Source organism: Antechinus flavipes, chromosome 2 (assembly GCF_016432865.1).
Source record: "Antechinus flavipes isolate AdamAnt ecotype Samford, QLD, Australia chromosome 2, AdamAnt_v2, whole genome shotgun sequence".
NCBI lineage: Eukaryota > Metazoa > Chordata > Mammalia > Dasyuromorphia > Dasyuridae > Antechinus > Antechinus flavipes.
The window spans coordinates 453,797,694-453,822,490 of NC_067399.1; the positions used below are offsets into that span (position 1 = coordinate 453,797,694).

At 36.8% G+C, this 24,797-nt stretch overlaps 1 protein-coding gene across 1 annotated transcript; it reads right to left on the reverse strand.

Annotated features, from left to right (window-relative positions):
* Window positions 1–1,117: 1,117 nt before the first annotated feature.
* FKBP1A (FKBP prolyl isomerase 1A) lies at window positions 1,118–22,982 on the reverse strand. Its single transcript, XM_051979511.1, has 5 exons — window positions 22,734–22,982; window positions 22,590–22,637; window positions 7,009–7,121; window positions 3,862–4,027; window positions 1,118–2,272 (listed from the first exon to the last, which is right to left on the reverse strand). Exons 1-4 carry the CDS (start codon window positions 22,768–22,770, stop codon window positions 3,899–3,901), a joined length of 327 nt encoding a protein of 108 aa, XP_051835471.1. The 5' UTR covers window positions 22,771–22,982; the 3' UTR covers window positions 1,118–2,272; window positions 3,862–3,898.
* Between the last annotated feature and the right edge of the window lie 1,815 nt (window positions 22,983–24,797).

Consider the following 24,797-nt stretch of genomic DNA (forward strand, 5'->3'; position numbering starts at 1 on the left):
TGTACATATATACTTTTTCAGTTCTAAATGTTGGCTCCTATTCTGTTGGATGAAAAAATACCTGTTTTATAGTGTTCTGAAAGCCTAAAAACTTGCACTGAAGTTTAAAGCATTTAATTTTGTGGCAGGGAGGGGAAAATGATCCTTGTATGAGTCAAATAAAAAATTCTGGGTTTAGGTGTGATTGTGATTACTACTTTGTGTGGCCCTGACACTTGAAATGAAGTTCTTTTTGTACCCCTCACTATGTGACTGGCTCACAACCATTTCGAATCTAATACAGACCCATGGTTACATAAAATTATATTATCTCCCTTAGAACTTTGTGAATTAGAACTGCATAAATAAATCTCCAAAGAACTAGAAGCTCCAATTTCACAAATTGATTTTTTTCAGTAACTCAGTAATAGTAAAGGTCACTGCATTCTATAGATTAAGAAACTGAAGTTCTGATTAGCTAATTGACATGGCAAACAGTATTCACTATTCTTCTTTCCATACAATGTACAACACTGTCCTAGAGTCTTAATGTTAAACATTTACCTCAAATCAAACCCAGCACTTAAATATCCAACATAACTTTATGCTTAGTATTGATTAAAAGTAGCATGAAACATTTATGAGGGCAATTCTCCATCTGACTATTCTACTTCACTGAATGTCTTTGCTATGAAAAACTATGAAAAGTAGACAATGATCTAGTAATTTGAGCCTTTTAGTTTTCTAGATTTCACTTTCCTATAGGATGGTGGGGAGGAAAAAAAACAAACTTAAGAATTTCCTGTCAGATACCATCTATATTATTGAAATCATGGAATAGAACTGCTCTTAAATCAAGCATTTGGACATCTCTCTTTAGGTCAGAATTCAAAAAAATAATTTAAGCAAAACTATTTTGGTGGTAGATAGGACTCAGAGGAAACCCTATTATAACCTCTCTAAAAAAACTAAGTATCTTTCAGTGAAGACATTTCAATGCTGTCATCTCATTCAACTTGACTGCAGTTAGGGAGAATTATAAAATCTCCCTCCCCCAGTTTCTGCTCTAGCATGGTAAGTTAACAATGTACCAAATGGCAGGGAGGAGGAGTGTAAAAGAACACCCAATACACAAGAGTTGAGAAAAGCCAGCATAAAGCATTTTATTGCAATAATAAAACTTGAAACTCATGTGGTGGAGGGAGAGTGGGTGGTGGCAGTTTCTCTTACCAATCACTACACGGACAGCAAAAGGGGGTAGGAGTGGGAGAAAAAAGGAAGGTTGGGGTGGAAGGAGGGGTATCAGCAATAGGGAAGCTGAGCATCAAAAACAGGAGATGTTGAAGCTGTGATGACCAGCATCAGTTTTGTTTTTTTGTTTTTTGGTTTTTTTTTTTGTAGAGAACACGCAACTATTTCCTGTGACAATGACTGGGCTTTCATTGTGTTGATAATTTCTACAAACAGCACCTTCAATTTAACAATCAATTCAAGTTCTTGGAATTTAGGTAGTTGTGGAGCTTTGATGGCTACTGGAGATTTTTTAAAAGTCCTCCAAATCCATTAGAAAAACCACAAGATGGAAAAAAAAAAAGTCAGGCATCAACAAAGTAGATTTATATTGACCCGAGTTGTCCTGTAGATAAGACACCAAGTGGCGTGTCCAACACTGCATTGAAAATATCTGCGTTCAAAAGGCAGAGATTAAGAGGGGGGAGGGGAAGGAGGGTTGGGTAGTTGAAGCAGCTTCTCCTTCCCCACCTTCATTTTGGATAGGGTGACTGATATGCTCCAAGGAAATCATTCAACATGGAGAATATGTCCGCCCTCAATAGCTCCTCAATCTGCTATGGCTTTACAGCAGCAGCAGCTAAAAAAAAAAAAAAATCTTTTTTTCAATACATAATAGATAAATTTCACCAAAAAAATAAAAGGGACAAAGATTTTCTCTGTCCAAATAATTCCTATTCTAAGGTTAACCCATCGTGTGCTGTTAATGCTTGATCATACACTTAATCTTAAATCTATACCCAAAAGATTTCAATTTAAATCTAGACCCCAAAAACAAAAACAAAAAATGAATGACTTGACAAGTTGAGGTTTACGGTGTATAGTTTAGAGACAACACATATACAAGGAGGAAGAGTTGGAAGCAAAGCCAAGTGATAACACATCCAATCGGGGTATATGTCTATACAATGAATGTAGTGGAATATCAGGGAAAAGCTCCATACAAATCCATGTGCATTCTTCTTCTTGAAGCTGAGACTCTGGACTCCTCCATGTGTCCAATCTATTGGGAACAGAAAAACCAGAGTTCCATCAATACAAAAAACATCATTATGAAGTTAATAGAGAATAAGTAACACCCTAAAATCATTCCTTAATAATGAGCTGGAAAGTTAGAAGAATCAATAGCCATTTGGCCAGGCCAGCTTTCAATAGGAAGTCAGACAACCAACTGGCTTTTAGGGGACGTTAGATGGCCACAGGCTGTCAGAGCAACTTTCAAGATATACTCTAAATCTGACTCTTTTTTATAGAAAAGTTGCTCAAAGGAGTCTCACAATGAGTTAATGGTACAGCAGGAATCAGAACTTAAACCTTTTGATTTTCAATCCACAGTTCTAGCATTAGAACTAGAATTAGAATTAGCATTAGAATTACACATTGATTCTATCCTGTTTACTTTGCAAATTACAAAATACTTTCTTCAAAACACCCCTGTAAAACAACAGGTCAACAGAGTGAGTTTCTTAGTTTCCTCTACTTGTCTGATAGCTGAGGAAGCTGAAGTTCAAAAGCTACATTGATTTGCCACAGGTAGCCAGCTGGGCCAGGAACCAAGACTCAATCCTGCTCATGATCATCTTTCCCTAACTTTGAGATCAGAAAAGTCCATGACCACCTTCCCTTACTCCCAACCCCCAGAATAAGTAGTTCCTGCTAATGGTAAAGACTTTCCATCATTCATGTCCCAACTTTCTGAATCTATATGAATATGAAGGAGGGAACAGATATGGCAAAAATATGGCAATTCTCTGAGCTGGCAAGTTCCTTACACATCATCTATTTCAATCTCCTCATTTTGGGGATGAGGAAATTGAGGATCAAAGAAGAGAACTGACTTTCCCAAGATCACAGGGGTAATTAAATGGAATTAAATTTAAACTATCAGATGAAAACAATGAAAGTACTCTAGAAAAAGCCAGACTCAAATACAAAGCTCTCCCCATTACATCATTCCATAGACATATAATAGTAGTTCAAGGTACTAGAGAAAGAAGAATGTATATAATATACTACAGGTTATCTGATGCGGCTCAGGAAGAGAAATTTTTTTGTTAAGGATTAAACACTAAAAAAAAAAATAAAAATTACAAATCAAAAAATAAAAATGACACAGATCATAATTTTATCCAGGGATGCTGGATTAATTTTTCAGATCCAGTTTTGCTTAAAGTCACTGACATAATCATTTGCAAATTAGTTAAATGAAATTCAAGTTTCAGAGGAGCTAGAAATGTAGCTTTTAGAACTTCAGGGTCAAAACTGACTGAATCAATTAGGATAAAAACCCCACAAAGTGGAGGGGTTGGGAGAGAAGATAGACATGTTTTACGTCATTTTAGAAGGTAGAAACTATATACTTTTGTGTGTGTATAAGAAGCTATCACTATTCTAGATGGTGAGTCTTAAGGAGTGGGACAATACAAAGAACAGCAAGTTAAGAAGCTTTAGCTCCAATTCTGTCACAAACTATGATTTTTCAGTAAATCACTTAACCACATCACATATTTTGATGAAGCTGGAAAAGGGAAAACATAGAAGGATGAAGAAGAAGGAAGGTTAATATCTCTAAATTAACTCCATTTCACTTACTCAAGAAACAGGGAGCTAGGGGAAGAAACCATTCCTGTCATTCCAATTTTATAAGTTCCACATCAAAGATGAGAGTAGCATTTGGTGGAATGATACCTGGGTGACCAGTGGAACCATAAGCATAGTCTGGAGAGATGGTCATTTTTGCTCTCTGGCCCACACTCATCTATGAAAAAAATAAAGAACAAGTGTTATCATTGTGACTCTAGAAAAAGCAATTGTCTGTTATGGGTCCCAGTTTCTTCCTCTATATAACAAAGAAGGCAGTGGCCCTAGAAATTCTAATAAACAGTATCTTACTGTGGGAAAGTAATGTTCAATGCTTGTTGAATGAATGAGTTCTATAAATACCTCTAAAACTTATCTAAGAGAGACACAAGGACTTTCTGACTTGTACTTTTCAATGTCTAGGCCTATGTGCTTTACCTTGTGAACAAAAAATCTGGGTTATATCGTCCAACTTCTAGTGTGAAGTTAAATTAAGCCATGCTATGGATTATTTTTAGGTGACCTAATATCAAAATTTCCTTGTTTTCAGAATACATCTAAGATTTTGTTTTCCTAGGCTGTTCTTTCTGATTTAAAGGGAATACACTACAGAAAAGAGACTTCATTACTACTCAAAAAGATAACATTTAAATATCAAATTTCCACTTGTGTAAATACAGTTACAAATTCAGGATTTTTTGCTGTGTTCAAGACCAAAGTCAACCTTCAGGCCAAAGAAACAAAAGCAGAAGATACAAACTTGGAATAAACCTATCCAATATAGTCTACAGAGAAAACAACAGAACTGACAGACTTGTCCCTATTTTGCTGGTCCAAGTGATTTCTTATTTAGGGTTACTTCTTTATAATGAGCCGGTCTCTTGATATTTCATATTTAGCTTCTACCATAGGCTTGAAGCTGCTTCTTCCTCTAAACACAGACTTGTCTGTTCAGTTACTTGATTCAGGACAATGCAAGTTTGTATTCAGATCCCCAGTAAGGACCCCGTAAGCTAACTTGCCTACCTAATCTAACTGGCATGGAAATTAGCGACAAAAGGATCTCAGCAACAATTTAGTCTAATTTAATCTACATGCAAAAGGATTTCCCACCATAATATATCAGACAGGAAGTCTTTCAGCTTTTGCTTAAGGCCCATATTTCCCCATTCCATTTTTAGACAGTTCTAAATGTGAAGAAGTTTCTTCCCTGACACCAAGCCTAAAATTGCCTCTTACAACTTTAACTCAATGATCTTGGGTTTGCCGTTTCCTTATAATTACTATAGACAATATTGTAATTGACCCCAAATTTCCGTGAGTTGCAATCCTCCTATTTCCCCTAGTGCCATCACTTCAAAAGATATCCCATACTAAGGAGTGAGCTTATAGTTTAGTAATGAAGTAATATTACATACTACATATCACTAAGATAGTAACAAGTAATAATATCACACAGTAATGTGATTTCCTCATAACCCAGTAAGGTAATTATTATTATTGTAGTCTCTTTAGAGCACAAAGGGAAAGCTGAAACTGAAAGAGGTCAAGTCACTTATCCAGAATTAAATTAACTATGGCCATGTTTAAAATTTAGATCTTCTGACTCCAAGAGTCTGTTCTATCATATCACAATCTCCTTCCGTGTCTATATTCTATTGAAAGACATGTGGGAGGAATACTGAGGTTGTAGTTAAGAAGACTTAATTTCAAATCCTGACTCAAAGACTTATATAACTGTGTGACTTTAGCAAAGGGTTACATAATCACTTCCAGCCTCATTTTTCTCGCCTATAAAATGAAGGGGTTGGACACAATCTCCCCCTAAAGCCCAGTTTCGTAAACTGTGACTCATGACTACATATGGGGTCTCATAACTGAATGTAGGGGGTCACAAATTATGATTAATTATAAATACCTGGGAATATAACCTGGGTATAAGTACCTGGGAAAGGGGGTTCACATAAAAATTTCCTTGGCAATAAGGGGCTGTGAGTTTAAAAAGTTTAATAAGTCCTAATCTAAGATACCAGCCTGCTCTAAATCTATGATTTTATTATTGACTACAAACATAAGAGATGACTAATAATGAATCAGACTTCAGAACAGGGAATGTTAACAGAAAGGGAATGTCAAAATTTAGTAATGAAGGAGGAATAAAAGTGTATGTATGCATACGAGATGAGAGAGATGCTATAAATTCCTATTGGGGAGTGGGAAGCCACCATGAAGCTGGCCTTGGGTACGCTTGACATATCTGTCCATATAGTTAGCAAGACTTGGCCTATTCTCAAGGTTATACTTGAAACCTTTACTGAATGGCAAAAATTTGCCAAGTTTTTACTCCACTGGAATACTCTTCAAGAATCCAGGTCATTTCTCCGCCATGAGAAACCAGAGAAGGATATGGGGAGCATGACTGAAGTCAAATGAATAATTAAAAGAATTAAGAAAAGGGAAGCTCAAAAATGGAAACTGTCAAGATTATCCATAGATAGGGTAGAAAAACTTGAAAGTTAAGCTTGTCTTGGGTTCATCTATGATTTCACAGATGCAAATCACAATCCTTTTCCACCATTTCATTTAGTATGATTCTTGCTCAAGGTTTTTTAAAAAATCCATCACAATGAGAATCTAGAGCATTGTATTTTGAGATTAATTAGGAACATATTTTAGGAGAAAGAGAGCTTATGTATCTATTTGGAAAGCAGAAATAAGACTCCCCCAGGCTGTGAACTTTTGGCTCATAAAATAAAGTTAGATTAGATTAGTTCTGAAGTTCCCTCTAGTTCCATTGAGTTTATGACCTTCTCTCTTCCTGACTAAAACTTCATTTCTTTGGGTAAGTAGATTTTAACTCTTTTATTGAGTAAATCTGAATTCTACTGTCTTAGATCATAAACTACTAAAGTCAGATCATGACTAATACACCAAGAAAGCACAAACAAATATTCTTGGAGTTCATCAAAAGATATATCCTAATTAAGATTGTGAGTTTGTTGTTATCCAGTGGGGAGTCTCAATACTGACAGGATTATAGGAAGGAAAAAAAGACTTACCAAAGCAATTTAAAAAGGTAAGGCTTTTCCATTAAAAGGTTAAAGTCTTTAATAGAATTAAGATATTGTATGATTAGGAACATCAAGAACATAAACACACCTGGGCAACTCCTTCTTCCCAGCCTCGAATCACCTCCTGCTTGCCCATCACAAACTTGAAGGGTTTATTTCTGTCACGGGAAGAATCAAACTTTTTTCCATCTTCAAGCATCCCTAAAAACAAAGCATATATATTATTTAGGAAATACTAATTAAGTAATACAAATCAAGTACAATGGAAAGATTAGATTCAAATTCTGCTTCTGGTCTTACAGATTTGGGCAACATTTTCTCTCAGAACCCAAGTTTTATCTGCAAAATGGGAATAGTAAACTATCTACTTTGCAGTGACTATTGTGATAATCTCAGCTGCCTCTTCAACTTGAACTATCCCTCCACTCTCTCCTCATGGAACTTCCATTTAAAGAAAGGGTTCGGGTCAGCTAATCATTCCTTTCTCAGCCCTGTTTTTGACCCTCCAAACAAGCCACTTTGGTATTAGTCTCCACTTTTCCCCTTTCCTTTTATGTGTTGTCTTCCCTTATCAGAATGTAACCTCCTCATGGGTAGAGGGCTGGCTTTGTTACCATATCCCTAGCACAATGTATGGCTAGTAAGTACTTAATAAAAATTGTGACTTGATTTTTTTTTTTTCTTCATCAATCCTGAATATAAAATGGAAGTTTACTAAAGACTCCCCCCCCCCCCACAGTATATTTCAGATTTTGCCCTGTGCTAATATCATTGTACTCCATTCTTCAAAACAAGTAAAATATAAAGAAAAAAGCAAAGACTTTCCATTCATTACTAGAATCTAGAAACTGTCCCCCGACTATTCACTTGGTCAGAGGCCGGATGTTAAGTTTTAAGGAAATGGTAAAATGCCCCTTCTGAAATGACACTTGAACCAGGAGAACAGTTAAAATTTTCTACCTGCATGCATTTACCACTCAGGTGAAACTTTTTACTTCTAAGGAGCTTAGTGACTAAACAATCCTTTAAAAAAAATTTTTTTTTTAATCATACTGGGTTATTTCTTTAAACAAAATACAAAGACCATTCAACATTGTGAATTTGATAACACAAAGCAAAATATAACCTAAACTTTCACCAACAGTACATTACTAATAAATCAACTTTTCCCAGTTCAAAATTCTTTAATTTGTGCCTATTTCTTCAAATTTCCAGAACTTTTTTTGGGAAAAGTAAAAACCAGACCCAGATTTATTCCAGAGAAACATCAAAATTTGTTTGTATCCTACTTCTCTTATTCATTGTATTCAGTGGGGCAAACGAACTTTTCTTGAAGATAGAAAAGATTAAGTGAAAAACTTTTCTAGAAAGAATCCTATAAATGGAAAAAACACTGAACTTGGAGTCAAAAAACTTGATTTCAAATCCACCTGGATCTGTGACTAACTTAAAGACCTTAAAGTCATTTCCCTTTTCTAGAGTTCACCTTCATCTCTGGGTTCCTAATAACTTTCCTCTAAGAAAAGATTCTCAGCAAAGTTCCTCAACAACTTTCACAATATAGTTGTCCTAAAGAAAAATGATTTAATTTCCAATTAGGAAAGAACTCTGAGAAAGCAAATTCAAGAACAACAGAGTTCAGAAGAAACTCAAGCAAAAGGTAAACTTCTGATCCTTCAGGATCTGGTGCTAGTTAACAGTCAGAGCAAACATCAGATTATTGAAAAATATTCTCTCCTCAAAAAGGAACCAATGAGTCCTTCCCTACTCCAATCACCTTTGAATTATTAATACTATCAAAACTGCTAATTTCCTTCAGAAAAAACCACCATGGTTTTCAGATGATAGTATTTCTGAGAATACTAAAGCAGATACTAAATGCGCCTGTTAAAGTCATATCCTGTAATCTGGTACTCAGGAGGATGTGAGATCACCACAAACATGAGAATACCATGTACTGAGATGAAGAAAAAATACTATACATCACCACCGTCCACCACTACTATATAGACCACTCTCATGCAGTTATTTCTAAAAAGGGATGGGGAAAAAAAGTGTTAAAAATCAATCTAATGCTTTATCACAGTAGACAGAAAGTCTGGACCTTAACAAAATAGGAAGGGGGGGGAAGGGTAAGAGATGAGAATATGGCTGATTTTGCTAATGGAATATTAGGAGTAATGGAAGGAAAAGGATAAACAGCAGCATCCCATTGGGAGTTCTGATCACTCAAGCCTGAGGCATGTGCAAATGTACAAAGTAATAGAAGAACAGAAAAGAAAAAATTAAGTTCACCCAAAGTAAACTCATAGCCTGTGACTTGTAACTCAAAAACCAACTTAAATTACATGAAGTCCTAAGAAATAAATAAAAAAAACCCAGACATCTAAGAATAGTGCATAGTATCAAATCTCCAGTCCTCTTGCAAATAACAATCTATTAACTATCAGAGGCACCATCTAGTAATGGTTCCCAGAGTTGTATACCAAGAATGGGACATGATACTTCCTGACTTTAAGTTCATTTCTGTGTCAAAAGAACCTGAATTAGTTGGGCATTATGTGTCGAGTATGATTTAGGGAAGTTTTGCCTGAATTCTTTGTGCTGAACCCAGGTAAATAAAGAGTTAGATATTTAATATTTTAAAAGATATCAAAAAGGGACTTAAACAATAAGAGATCTAAGAACACAAAAGTACATTACATTAGTTTTATGCAAAGCAAACTATTCTACCACTTATGCAAATCCATCACAACTAGCACCTGCATATAAATTTTAAGCTAGTACTCACAAAGTTTAGTCCTGCAAGGTGTTACACAAAGAATGCCTCTTGTTCTTGAAAGTCTTACAACCCCAGACATGACAAAACTCAAATAGAAATTTATTAGAGTAAATAATATATTTTACAACCAATTATAGCTTAAAATATACTGAAAGTACTGGTAAGAGAGATAAGGAAGGGAGTTGGACAATATCATTTTTAAGAATTTTTTTACATAAAACAGTCTAGGATTCAAGATTCTACAATTTTATATTCTAAGGTCACTCTTAGCTCTAATATTTTATCAACTCAAGAACTGAGTGTTCTAAAACTCTAGTACACTTCTGGGTTTATTAATTTATCCAGCAGATATTTACTGAGCAGGTTGCAACTAAAGCAAACTTGCAGTTCAAGTTGTAGAGAAACACGAAAACCACCTTCCTTACCTCAAAGGAAGTCAAGAAAGACACTTAATACAATTAAAAAATTAAGTAGTGGGGGGCACAACCAAGATGTCAGTGAAGCATCTGAACACTCTCCCACATTTCTTTCCAAACAACTTTAAAATCTAAAGGACAACTATTGTTCAAGACAGGCCGGCAGATAAGGTCCAGCTCACTGTGTTGAGTGTGTAATACAGTCGAGAATAACGTGGACTACAGTCCAGCAAGTCAGCAACAGGCATTGGGGGTGACCACTCACACAGCAGGACAGCATCTGCCGCTCTCAGTCCACAGGCAATATGGGGGTTGGGACAATTGGGTCAGAAGGAGACTACAGTGAACCCTCTGATGGCCATGGGTGCAGGATTGTTACACTATCCATACACAGTTCTGGGTTGGAGTCCCATTGCTAGAGTGTACAATACAACTGCAGCAGCACATGAAGCCTAGTCACAGTTCTAGGGCAGAAAAAAGTGCTTGTGGTTTCTCATAGGCCAGAAGAGCAACGAACACATCTCTCCTCAAACCATACCACCTTGAAAGAACTAAAAACTTGCAGACCTCCAGAATTAGTTCAGAAAACAACAAGAAAAACTCAAAGCTTGGGACAGTGTCAATATATATAGTCAATTGTAATAAAAAGTCAAAAGTCAATAGGCTGGAAAAAGGAACAATTAAGAAAAACAAAACAAAAAAGAGAGAGAAAATTACTTTGGTCAAAACACAAACACACAAGACAACAAAGTCAAAATGGCTACATGCTAAGCCAAAGAAAACCATAGATTGATCGCTATCCTCCTCCACCAATTAGTGGAAGAGCTCAAAAAGGATTTTAAAAATCAAATGAGTAGGGGCAGCTAGTTGGTGCAGTGGATATAGAGCAATAGCCCTGAAGTCAGGAGGACCTGGGTTCAAATCTGGCCTCAGACATTAACACTTCCTAGTTGTGTGACCCTGGGCAAGTCATTTAACTCCAATTGCTGGTTGGGGGGGGGAGGGATCAAATGAGTAGAGGAAAAAGTGGGAAAATAATGAGTGATGCAAGACAAAAAAGAATCAACACATTAGTAAAGGAAGCATAAAAAAAAAAAAAAGAAAATAATAGCTTAAAAAAAAAAGGGCACAAAACATTCCCCACTTGATAAAAGGTAAAAGGAGATGAGCAGGCAGTTATCTTTTTTTTCCTTTTTATCTCCTTTAATTAATTAATTAATTAATTACTTTTTATTGGTAGAACACATGCCAGGATAATTTTTTACAGCATTATCCCTTGCATTCACTTCTGTTCCGATTTTTCCCCTCCCTCCCTCCTCCCCCTCCCCTAGATGGCAAGCAGTCCTTTACATGTTGAATAGGTTACAGTATATCTTAGATACAATATATGTGTGCAGAACCGAACAGTTTTCTTGTTGCACAGGGAGAATTGAATTCAGAAGGTAGAAATAACCCGGGAAGAAAAACAAAAATGCAAGCAGTTTATATTCATTTCCCAACATTCTTTCTTTGGGTGTAGCTGCTTCTGTCCATCTTTGATCAATTAAAGCTCTCTTTATCGAAGAGATCCACTTCCATCAGAATACACCCTCAAACAGTATTGTTATTGAGGTATATAATGATCTCCTGGTTCCAGCAGGCAGTTTTCAATCAAAGAAATCAAAGCTATCTATAGTCACACACAAAAAATTGTTCTAAATCACCACTAATCAGAGAAATGCAAATTAAAAATTTGAGGCATCTATCAGAGTAGATAATATGACAAAAAGAGACAATGATAGATGTTAGAAAACTGGGACATTAATGCATTGTTGGTGGAGTGTGGACAGCAATTTGGAAATATGACCAAAGGGCTATGAAACTGTGCATACGGTTTTCAATCCAGTAATACCATTGCTAAGTCTATATTCCAAAAATATACCTCAAAAGGGAAAAGGACTTATTTGTACAAAAATATTTATGGCAGCTCTTTTTATGGTGGCTAAGAATTAAAAATCAAAGGGATGCCCATCAATTAGGGAATGGCTAAATAACCTGGTATGTTATTGTATGTTATTGTAATGGGATATTATTGTTCTGTAAGGATGAGCATGATGGTTTCAGAAAACCCAAGAAGACTTAAATGAACTGATGCCAGAACATCGAACACAGTAACAGCAATATTGTTTGCTGAAGAATTGTGAATGATTTAGCTATTCTCAGCAATACAATGATCCAAGACAATCCCAAAGGACTAATGATGAAAACATACTAGCATACGATCTGCCTTCAGAGAAAGAACTGATACTGGTTGAATACAGACTGAAGCATGCTATTTTTCACTTTCTTTCATTTTTTTTTTCTTGAATCTTCTTGTACAAAATGACAAATAAGAAAATGTTTTACATTTTTTATTGCACATGAATAACATATCTTATTATCATCTCAAGAAAAGGTGAGAAGAGAGATTAGAATTTGGAACTCAAAACTTTAAATAAAAATGGTAAAAAAAAAAAAAAAAAAGGCACAAAAATCCACCCAAGAGCTCCTTAACAAGCAGAATTGGACAAATAGAGGGAAAAATTACATAAATTCATTGAAGAAAAGAACACTTAAAAAAAAAAAAAAAACCAGAATTGGCCAACAGGAAAAGAAGGTACAAAAACTCAATGAAGAAAATATTTTCTTAAAAATTAGAATTGAGTAAGTAGTAAGTTGATGACTACATGATTCACAAAAAAAAAAAATGAAAAAAAAAATAGAAATGTAAAATATATTATCTGGAAATCTGGAAAATAGATCAAGGAGAGATACTTTAAGAATTATTGGATTATCTGAAAGCCATGATTAAGGATTAAGACAAAATTTCACAAGGTGGTATGAAAATGTAAAATGAATGCCTCTACAGGAAAGAGATCAGTGGATGACAGTGGTTAAGGAGATTCTTGGAAGCGAAAAGAAATTAAGCTAACTCTAAAATAAAAAGGAGCATTTGGATAGATGTAAAGAGGAAAAAGGCATTTCATGCATATATAGATTATATTTAAGTCATTGTTAATATGCAAGTATGGCTGGAATGCAAAATTTACAAGGAGAAAAGGTTTAGAAAGTTTGCAAGATCAGATATCTGATTCATCAAATATACAGCAAATTTTAATGAATTCTGTTCATCTTTAATTAAGTCTTCAGTGGATTCCAAATATTTATTGATTGAAATACAAGGAAATGTAATAGGGGGTTCTAGCAATTGTTATCAAGCTGTAAGTCAGGAATCCTTGTTCTAGAGTGCCTTTTAAATAGACTAACCACATGTAAGTCAACCCCCCCCCCCCCCCCCATGTATACTGGGGGCAGCTAGATGATACAGTGGATAAAGCCCTGGCCCTCAGGAGGACCTGAGTTCAAATCCAGCCTCAGACACTTCACTTCTTAGCTATGTGATCTTGGGCAAGTCATTTAACCTCAATTGCCTCACCAAAAAAAGCAAAAACAAAAAAACACCAACCAAACAAAAAATCCCAATAATATCACACACACACACATTTGTGAAGGGAAGTATATATATACATTAAGTAATATGTACATATGAAGTGGACAGCAAATGAAGCATTTATCAATGACTATAATGACATCAATAATCACTGCAAAGGAAATTTTAGTTACTCTTCTGAAACCATAAGAAAAAAAATTCATTAATTTAATTACAATATTAACTTTCAATTAATATATTTGGCAATTTCATGTTTTAAAAAAAGACAACCTAAAATCTTACAGTTTAAACGATTCCCAGGCTATCTACTCCATTGCCTACCTGAAACACGAATATTGTTTATATTTCCAAGAGATCATTTCTGGCTATTTTTTCTCTTCAAGGATCTCAAATAATCCTTATCTTTCTTTGAAAACCTTTAGTGACTCATTACTTACTTGGATACTTTTAACTACTGAAGACATCCATCACTCCTCAATATTTATTTGTGGCAGTTGCTAGAATGCCTTCCATCTTGGACACCATATTCTGGACGTGTGAATATTCTTCATAAAATATGGCACCCAAACACGATATTCTAGATGTAGCTATACAAGTGCAGAATATTAATTATATGCCTTACTGCTCTACACATTTCAAGTTTTCTTTTTGACTACATTTTAAGCAACCTGACATCAAGAACTACTCCTTATATTTCCATATCCTTTTTTTGAGTTTAGGATTTTGCTAAACAATATGCCAAACACTAAGATATACTAAGGAAATATGAGGAAGTGTATTTTGTTGGGTTTTATTAAAGGAACTTCATTTCAAACAAACAAACAAAAAATTTTGAGCTCATCATCTTTCTTGTAGTTAGTAAAATTCTGGGAATGGTGAAATTCATTCTTATAAGACATAACCTAAAGTTAAATATAGGGCTTCTATTTCTAAACTACAGAAAACTGAAGAGAAAAATAGGATTTTAGACCAAAAGTGGAAACAAGTTAGGGAAAGAACAAAGGTCACAAATAACATTATTTAAAAAAGAAACAAAAAGTTCTGATTAGAAAGCTGCTGATAGAAACTTGTACTTATTCTCTTCCAACTTTGTTTCAGCTGTTCTGTAGGCTATCTTCTGATAGGGAAGATTCTATTCATGCCTCCTGAAGACTGAAGAAGAGGAGACTGGATCTCTTTCTCTAAAACTAGCCACTCTTCTCTATGATTTAGTTAAGTATCATAAGATAATGGGAAAGAGAAGAAAGCAAAAGGAAGTGGGCTAAGGTAGGATTTCATTTGAGGAAATGGTTACATAGTGCTAGTGTTGCTTTGTTCAAAGATAGAAAAAATAGCTACTTTGCAGATGGGACTAAGAAAAAAAAGGTTACTTAGAAAAGTGGTTTTCACTGGCATCATTAAATTTCGTTTTTATCCCAGTACATGGTGAAATTTCCTCAAATTTCAACATGTTATTCTTTAAAAACTGATGTCTTTTGCTTATTTTTTCCCTACACAATAAATTTCAGATATACTTTCCCACAATCACAAAAGAAAACTGATTAGCAATTTCCATGTAATTGCTGCAATATTTGTGCTTAAAAAGTGATGATAATATTCAGATAAAATTTTAATAAATGCCATTCTGAAAAAAAAAATGAATCATGACATGGGTTCAGTTGCTGATTAATCTTTTCACTAAAATGTCAATATAAACTGAAAAACAAGACAACTTTCTTCAGAGACCAAAACATGGAAAAACCCTAATCATACTTACAACATTCAATTATTCTGAATTAAATGAGAGAAATATTTGCTTGTAAGAAAAATGGTTTTTCTTTTACTTGAAATAGAAATGATTACACTAAAACCAACAGAGATTTTTCATATAAAAATTATTCTATCAGAAGAAAGGGAAAGGTTTTAGAAGTACTTGTAAATAGGCATGAGACAACTGTCTCTACTGTCCATTTCTATCAGATTATTTTCTTTCCTTCTGTATATAATGTACTTCTTTCTATATAACTTCTATGTGATGACTAATGATTTACACCTTTCCTTTAAATCCTAGGCCTTTGTAGCTTTACTGGTCTCTTAAAACCTTTGATTAAGCATTAAAGTATGTAATAGTATATATATAATAACTCAAGCATTGTTTGCTTTTGCAAAGTAGAGGTGGCTTCCTTCCTATTTTCTTATGTTTGTCTCAGAAGGTAGCATGATGTATGTAGTTAATAGAAAGAACAATGCATTTAAGAGTCAGAAGGCCTAGTCTCAAATTCTGGCTGTCATTCATTAGCTATTTGATCCGTGGCAAGTCACAACCTTTCTAAGCCTCAGTTTCCCTTATTATAAAATGAAAGAGTTGGCCTAAACCTGTAAACTTTTTTTTTTTTTTTAAACAACTCTACTTTTATGGTCTCTTACCTTCTTACTGAGTTCAATTCTGGCCTCTGACACTTATTAGCTGTGTGACCCTATGCAAGTCACTTAACCTTGTTTGTCTTAAGTTTCCTCATCTGTGGAATGAGCTAGAGAAGAAAATGGCAAATCACTTTAGTATCTTTGCCAAGAAAACCCCAAATGCACTCAGAGTCAAACAGAACTGAACAAAAGTATTAAAAATGCAAATCATTATCCATATTAAAACATAGCTAACTTTTGATGTCTTAACTTCATTAACACATTTCTCTTTTTGACAAAGATTAGCATCTGCAAACTGTACTAATGGGGAAAAAAAAAAAAAAACCCTACATATTTACAGGAAGTATTTGGGAAAAGACAACCTTGTCCTTAGCTCAAAGATCTCAGAGATCTGATAGCAAATATTATCTCAATAGTATTTGGCTCTGCTTCTAGGACTGCAGACAGGATATACTTGCCAGGTCTTTGCCACAGTTGGCAGTCTACACCAGAGATCTATGATAAAACATGCAAGTTTGCCTGAAGCTTCCAGGCACAGCACATCACTCAGAATTATTAGTACTAGGGGAGTAGAATGATCTAAAACATTTGCCCTCTGAATGAACCATTCTCCAGTTTCTCAAACATTAAAATCATCCCAACTTGAAAAACATACATAGAAGCCAAATATAAAGCGTTAACTTCAAAAAGTGAAATGAAAGACAAATGTCATACCTTTGCTAAGATTGTTTGAGAGGTATGCAGAGTATTGGCCACCTACTGCAAATGTAGAGATGCTCTAAGAAGTCCCTACTTTACAACAGTTACGATAGATACTGAAACAGAGGAGATATGATAGTCTTTTAAGGGACAAATATTTTTAATGTAAGATTATCATAAATCTACTTTGTATACTTAGAAGAGCCATCCATAGCTACAGTGGATTTCTGACTTGTACATTTAAATTACAGTTAAATCTCAATTATTTTAGGAATTCTTCCCAATAGCTAAAGCTCTTAATTGCTTCTCCCTCCTTACAATTTATGTCCACTTTGTGGCTTAAAAATACCCTTATCAGGAACTAAAACCAAGGAAAAAAGGAAAAAAAAAAGGTAAATATTAGTCAATTCTGCTACAATGTTCTGGTTCCTCCATCTCATCCATATCTTGATATGGCTTGGAAGAGACCCAGGATTCTTGAAGACCATGCCAGCAGATCATAATCTCTTGGCTATTTTGTTACGTATTACCTGGATTCTGTCATCCAAGAACCAGCTCAGCTAAATTTGCATGGGGCTCATCACCCGGTCTACCACACTACAGAATTTTTCAGTCCAGTGAAATCTGTGAAGATTATCTGTGATGGTAAGAAGGTACTAGACTATCCATACTGATGAAGTGTGGGCACAGCCACACAAAAACTCCCAAGTATTTTAGTAATTGCTCTGGCAAGTTTGGGTGGAAAAAAATTGTGGCTGACAGCTAATTTTTAAAAGCTGACAATTTAATCTATTTCTATGGAAAATTTAGGGGCACATAATTTGTCTCTATTCCAGACAAATGTTTGCCTTGATATAACAAGTGGATATAGCAAGGTAGCCATTATTTTATTTTTACATTATTTTATTCTACATCAGAATAACTAGAGAACAGAAACATTTTATATGATTAAAAGCAATATATTTATATTTCAATAAGTAAACAAGTTTAATAATCATGTGATAATATTAAAACCCAAACAGGATGATGTCATTTAAAAAAGTCTGGACCTATGATTTTATCTATGAAGGGAACTCATATTGTGATAATGTTGCAGACGGACAACTGATCTGCAATTTAGTCTTAAAAGAGTTGCTAAGAGCATTGAGACTTGATTTTTTCATGATTACACAACCAGTATAATTGAAAATACTTAATCTCAAGTCACAATGATTCTAGGAGTAGGCTCTATCCACTTTGCCACAGTGATTCTTTCCCTGCCAAATAAAGACAAACTGGTTTCTTAACCAGATTAAACAACCAGGTTGGTATAGTAAAGTATCTACCTCCAAATCTGAAAAGCCAGGTTGGTATGGAAACCACTAACTTTAAATTACAGTTAAATCTCAATCGTGATATGGCTTTCTCTTGTTCTAATACAAAACCAATGCTGTAATCTACTGAGCTCCCAAATTAAACAAAATCTCTAAGCCTCTTAACCAATCTTCTAAATTCAGGAGATATTAACCTGGGATCTGTGAACACATTTTAAAAAACATTTTCTTTTGTAATTCTATGTATTTTATGCATTTAAAACATTACAAAAAAAGGTTCATAGGCTTCACCCAACTGATATTTTTTAGAATAATATATATATATAAGCTAACAACCTCTCTAACAAAACTCATAAAACCGTATTTTCACTAAAAGTAGTTACAAAATCAGTTAGAAACCTGCTACTTCATGGAAGAATGATACTGAAAATATTGTGATTCAAGAATGTAACTATATGCAGATTGGTAAAATAGTATTATCTTTGACTGAAGGTTACCATTTGGTATTCTGTGGACAAGTACTAAAAAACCTTATAGAGGTATAGATGGTTGGAGAAATCCTTACCTCTCCAACTTTAGATACAAAAATTATAATTCCAAAATACTGGTCTGGGTGTGTAAGAACTGTCTAGGTCCCAACAAGTTTTATCAGAATTTAAAGAATAATGACCATCCCTTTTGTGACAACTCTCCCCCTTTTCTTCCCCAAACCTAAAAGAGCACCTAACAATATCTGGCAAGACTTTTATTAGATTTAATTACTAGATTTTTGCTCCAATTCTGCTATTGTCTTTCTGGTCAAGTTACAACTTCTCTGACTTAGAGGGGGAAAAAAAATCAGGGAATCTGTATTCTGGTTCCAGCAGAACTGACTGTGTAGGGCCATTACCTCACCTTTATGGGCCACGGTAAGAATTCAGCAATTATGTTATGTGCTTGTGCTTGGATTTAAAGGAGAGCAAGAAGGGAGCAGAAAAACAAAAACTGTTGTAATATGTGAAAGATTGGGGGGGCAAGAGGGAGGTAGAAGAACCAGTTGTATTTTCAGAGAATGACAGTGTAACCAACAATTACCTCATATTCCACCTAAAGTCATTAAGGTGATAAATTATAACACCTAGACAAGGAGGGAGGCAGAAATATCACAGGACCATAGGTCTAGAGATCTCAGGGACCCATCCTTTTACGGCTAAAGAAACTGAGGCCCAAGGAAGATTAAGTGACTTGCCAAAAGTCCCAAAGGTAGTAAGCATCCCAGGGAGGGCCTGAACTCCAAGTCTTAGGAATTCATAGCTAGTGCTCTTCACAAAATTAGAAGAATTTGCACTGCACAACAAATAGAAGATGCTTGCTTTATGAAATGATAAAAATTCCATCAACTCTATATAACAGCAGACTAGTTTTTGTGAACAAGAAGCACAATATGTCAGAACACATTACAATGTAAGGATTGGACTCTTCTAATAACACAGAGCTCAAGGTACTAGGCACGTTATTAGTTCAGTTCCAGTTCCTAAACAAAACTGTAAATGCCTGTTCAGTCATTAAGCAGTTATTAAGTGCATACCGTGTGCCAGACACTGTGCTATTCAGAGATGCTACAATGTGCTGGGTATAGAAGAGATTTTAACTCTCCCTCAGGGTACTTCAAAAAGAGGTTGAAGCAGCTTGAAACCATATTCAAGACTTTACCCATTCTGTATTTTCCTTGAGGGGCATGTTGATTCCTTGCCAGATATTATGTATCAGAACTTCATAGAGATTTCTTGTTCCAAGTAGGGTATAAGAACATCTATAATCTCCACATCCCACCATAATTTTTAGCACCACCAAGGAATATCATTCACATCAGATAGCAGTCTCCCCTACCCCACCCTTCCACCCCCATCCTTAAGTTCAAAAAGACACAGGTTTTAAACAGGTTATTCCTGTGAGGTTGGTGGTAAATAATTACTGGAACAATGCCCATTGAGAAAGCAAGAACAGTCTATTCTAGTGTGCCAGAGATGGTTTATGACTGTTGTGTTTTTGTATAGCTTATCGAAAATGGAATAAAAAGAAAGCTTTTGTATTAGTGTACATACACAAATCAGTCTTATTGCTGAGCAGTTCTTGTTTTTTATTCTGTGGATAAGGGGGTAAGTACAATCCAGGAGAAATATACAGCTTCAGAAAAAAGATGCGGTAGTATGTCATGGTATTCTAGGTCCTATAGCAATGTGTTCTCTTATGAAAATGTTACATACACATGGTCATTTCAAATAGGGAACAAATAGGTGTAATTTGATTATACCCTCATTTTATGTTTCCTATTATCCTGACAGTACAAACATCTTTCACTATATTTCTTATATCAATATTTTAGGATGAAACACAAATCAATGGGTAAAAATGGATGACATTATTTGAGTGTTGTAGTGGAAAGATGACTAAAACTGAAATCTAGGTTCTAGTCATCATTTTGCTATAGACTAAAACTGAAATCTAGGTTCTAGTCATCATTTTGCTATATATATATATATAACTTTAAGTAAAAACAACTTTGGGACTCATTTTCCTCATCTGCTCTTTCTCCTTTCCCTTCCCTCCCTAGGTATAGGACAAATGAGTTTTACTATTTCTTTCATTCCTCAAATCTAGTGATTCTGCAGTAGCTTCTTAGGAGTTGAAAAATCTTCACCATATATATAGGACCAGTAAATCAATAACACAAGCACAAAATTTCCCTCCTTGAAATTTTTTGAAATAATTTTTTTTCAGATATTCTTGTTAGGTTCTGGTTTTTTCCCTCTAAAGTCTACTTTCAGGTAAAGAAAAACTGAGAAGGGAAACATTTCTTCATTCTTATACCACAAATCACTCTCTCTTTGCCCCAAAACAAATGGATCTGCTTAAAATCTGGACAGGAGGTTGAAAAGCTTCTCTATAAGAATTACTTTTATTGCCAACTATTTCCTGATAAGATGGGGAAGATGTCCAATTATTCATATCTAAGTGATTTCAGCTACACCCATCCTGCTTTCTCTCAATCTGAGGAACTGAAATATTAGTATTCTCTTTCTGCTTGAAAAAACTCAAATAGGAGTAAAGATTTCCTTACTAACCAGTTTAACTGTTGCATATGGTAAGATGACCATCAATATTTTAAAAAGAATTCACAAACACTAGCTGATGAATTTCAGGTAGTAGTTTTGGAAGCAACAGAATAAAGATTGAGGGAGAGACCATTCTACCAGGATTCAACCAAATGAGATTAGGAAGAGAACATTAGAGCGATCTTTAGCTCTGACAGATGAAATCTCCACCTACAGGAGCTGAGTGCCAAGTGGCTGAAGTTCAAACTCTATGGTACAGTAAATTTTTGATTTGGAAACAGCAAAACAGAGAAACAAGGAGAAAGAGCAAATCCCATCTTACTTCCTCTGGAGGAAGCTAATTCATGACTAAAGAGACTTGGATGGGAAAACACTTTAAGGCCCCCAAGGAAATAGACCCACCCAGTGCCGGAAAAGAACTCCAGCACTATAAGACTTGGAAAGAGGCAGCCTGAGTGAGGCCCATTGATTGATAGAACACGAACCACCATCCCCATTTCTTTGAAAAGAGAGAATTGAGGGGACCAAGGGGCAGTTATCAGCGAACTGGAAGGTAACAAGAGAAAGGAGAGTTGCAAAACAATTTGCAAAATGATAATTTTGCTGTTTTAGAGATCACACAAAAAATTCTGAATCTCAAAGAGCATAAAGTACCTCTCTATTAAAATTTCCCCGTTAAAGTTTCATTCTTTGCTAGGAAACTTTGGAATTCAATGGAGACAAAACGAGCACTCCAGAGAATAATGTGGCAGCAAAGAAAGTGAGCCAGGCATTAAGACCTGGAGCTTGACTGGTGTAAAAGACACACCACTGACCCATTTAGATTGTACACCACATTTTATGATAGGAAGAGCCAAACCAGGCCAGGATCACCATATATGGGTCAGCACCACGAATGGAAAGCTAGCAGCGTTTCCAATGAGACAGAGAACTTTTATTTTTTTTTTTCCCCCAAACCCACTAAGAATCTAAGGCTTTTCAGATATACAAATGTTAATTGTTAACGGGTGGGTGGGCGGTGGTAAAGACAGCAATTCCCCCTCCAGCCTCATTCCCTTCTGGGGGCTAGGTACAGGTGGAGACTAGATCCGAGGAAATATGTGAGGGGAGGTGGGGGGGGGGGGGGAAACTAAAACTAAACAGATCTCGACCTGCAACGATTCAGAGACAGATGCCAGAATCCCTTAGCACTCTAAACTCCAGGGCCCCCAATTCACCAAGCCCCAGCCCCGCACCTATAATTCTCGCCCACAGCCCCATTCCACCCCCACAGCCCCTCCCACAGAGGTCCATTCATCCAGTCTGCCCCTCGGGGCCCCATTCCGCCCCCACAGACGCCCCTCCACAAACCTTTCCCCCAGCTCCTCCCCTTCCCCGTAGGCTCCTCCCAGACTCCCCTCACGAAGCCCCCTTCACCCTCCCCCAGGCTTTTATCCGGCTCCCAGACCTCCTCCTCCCCAGAGGCCCTGCGGGGGAGGGGGCCCGCACTCACCCGTGTAGTGCACCACGCAGGTCTGGCCGCGCTTGGGAAAGGTGCGCCCTGAGGAGACAGAGGGGACACACACTGTGAGCGAGGGGCAGACGGCTGGGGGATGGGGGGGGAGAGAAGAGACCGGCCCTGACCCGGGCTACTCACCGTCTCCGGGGGAGATGGTCTCCACCTGCACTCCCATCCCGGCCGGCCTTGAGCGGGTCGGGGGTCGCTGCTCCGCGGGATGCGGGCACGAGACGAGACCAGAAGAGGCAAGGCGGAGCCGAGCGGATCAAACGGCGGACTCGGCCTCACGCACTGCTCCCGGCGGGCAGAGGGACAGACTGGCTAGCGCACCGGCCCAGGCGGCTTTTCACCACTACCCCCCCCTCTTGCCCCGCGCTGCACCCGCCTCGGCGCTCCAGCGCGCATGCGCGCCCCCGCCCTGCACGCCGCCACGCCGCCGCACCCATCTACCCTCTCCCCCCCTCCCCGCCCCTCCACCTCCACCCAAAACGCCCTCCCACCCCATGGGGTCGGGTGGGAGGAACTTTTGGAAGGAGAAAGCTACGGCGCGTGTGCACTACTGAAGAACTGACGCAGACACCGACGCGCGCGTGCATACGCACGCCGATTTCTCTAGCTCTAGCTGGCCCTCCGGCGCGCCGCGCCCCGTTGCGGAGACGAAGGGAAATGATTTGTTTGTGACACATGTTCGCCCACTCTTGACTTTCTCCCAAGGGGACCGCCATCTTGGAGCTCCCCTTAACTTGCCGTTCTTTTGCTCAATGAGATATGCAATTGTGTCCATTTTCCTCAGGCTGGGACATTATTTTTTATAACCATTAAATTACTTAAGCATGTTTTTCTTTTTAAGCCTTGCAAATCATTCTTAGTTTTACCCATAGTAATAATAATTACTATAAGATCCAAAAGTGCACCTTCTTGATAAAGCAGATCACAGAATCTCGTGGGAATTCTTCAACCATATAATCTTATCAGGATTTGAACAGGAGTCTGTACTACAACATGCCCAACAAGTGGTCATCTAGTATTTGCTTTAAGACATTCATTGATGGGGGACTTCCTGAGGCAACCTGTTTCTTTTTTGCACACTTACTTGTTTTTAGGAAGAAGTTTCATGGCCTCAGAATCTACCACTTTGTAACTTCCACCTATTGCTCCTAATTTTTTTCTGTCTTGGATCAAGCAGAACAATTCCAATTCCTCTTCCAATTTCAATTCAGTTTCAATTAGTTGGCCTGTTCCTTTTGCTTATATTCTATTTCCTTTTCTCCAGGTTAAATTTATAGCCATAACCAATTCATTACTGATGGAAGGCCTTCTTTCTTGTAGTGATGGGGGATCCCACTTCGGGTCACTTGGTATTCCATTGGAAATCAGATTTTGGTCATTTGCTTTATCCTCTGCCTCACCTAGTGAGGGAGGTAATAGTCTCCATATTACAGTCAGGGAAACTGAGGCAAACATTATATGACTTGCTTAGTCATATAGCTAGTAAAATGTTCAAGTCCAGAATTGAACTTGACTCTTCCAGACTCCAGGTACTGGGCTCTAACTACTGTACCACCTAGCAACCTCAACTATGAATATAAATTATTAGTATCCCTTCTAGTATGGTGTCAAATTGTTGAGGGCCTCTTAAGTCATCCTTTCTCCTTGATGTGGCAGCCTAAGGGGAACATTTTTGGTTCTTAAACTTGGAAATGACTGCTTATGTGGTGAATGAAAACTGTGTCTTAGAAGATTAGTCTGAGAACAGTCTCAGCTACCACTGAGCTAGCTGCTTAGTAAATAAATAACCTCTGTCTCCTGCAGCCAAGAATGCTAAATACTTATTGTTCTGAGAATGTGTTTCACATTTATGTGAAGTTTACATCCTTTCTCTTTCATTATCTCTTATGATCTAGACAACTACTCGTAGTTATTATTTGCTACATTTAAAAACTAGATAGCTGAACCCTAGAAATAAGATAATGACTTTGGCAAAGTAAAGCAGCTAATAAATAGCAGAGGTGGAATGCAAACTCTGGTCTCCAGTCCCGAGGCACCACATTGCTTCTTAGTGAGGCTATTAAGTGAATTAGCTCTAGAAGGACCTTGTCCTATCTAAACTTGGCATCTCCCTGCTGTACCCAGCACGGTGACCTTCACATAGGAGTGACTTAATAAATGTGAATTGGATTGAAATGGGGGTGGGGAGGTGTG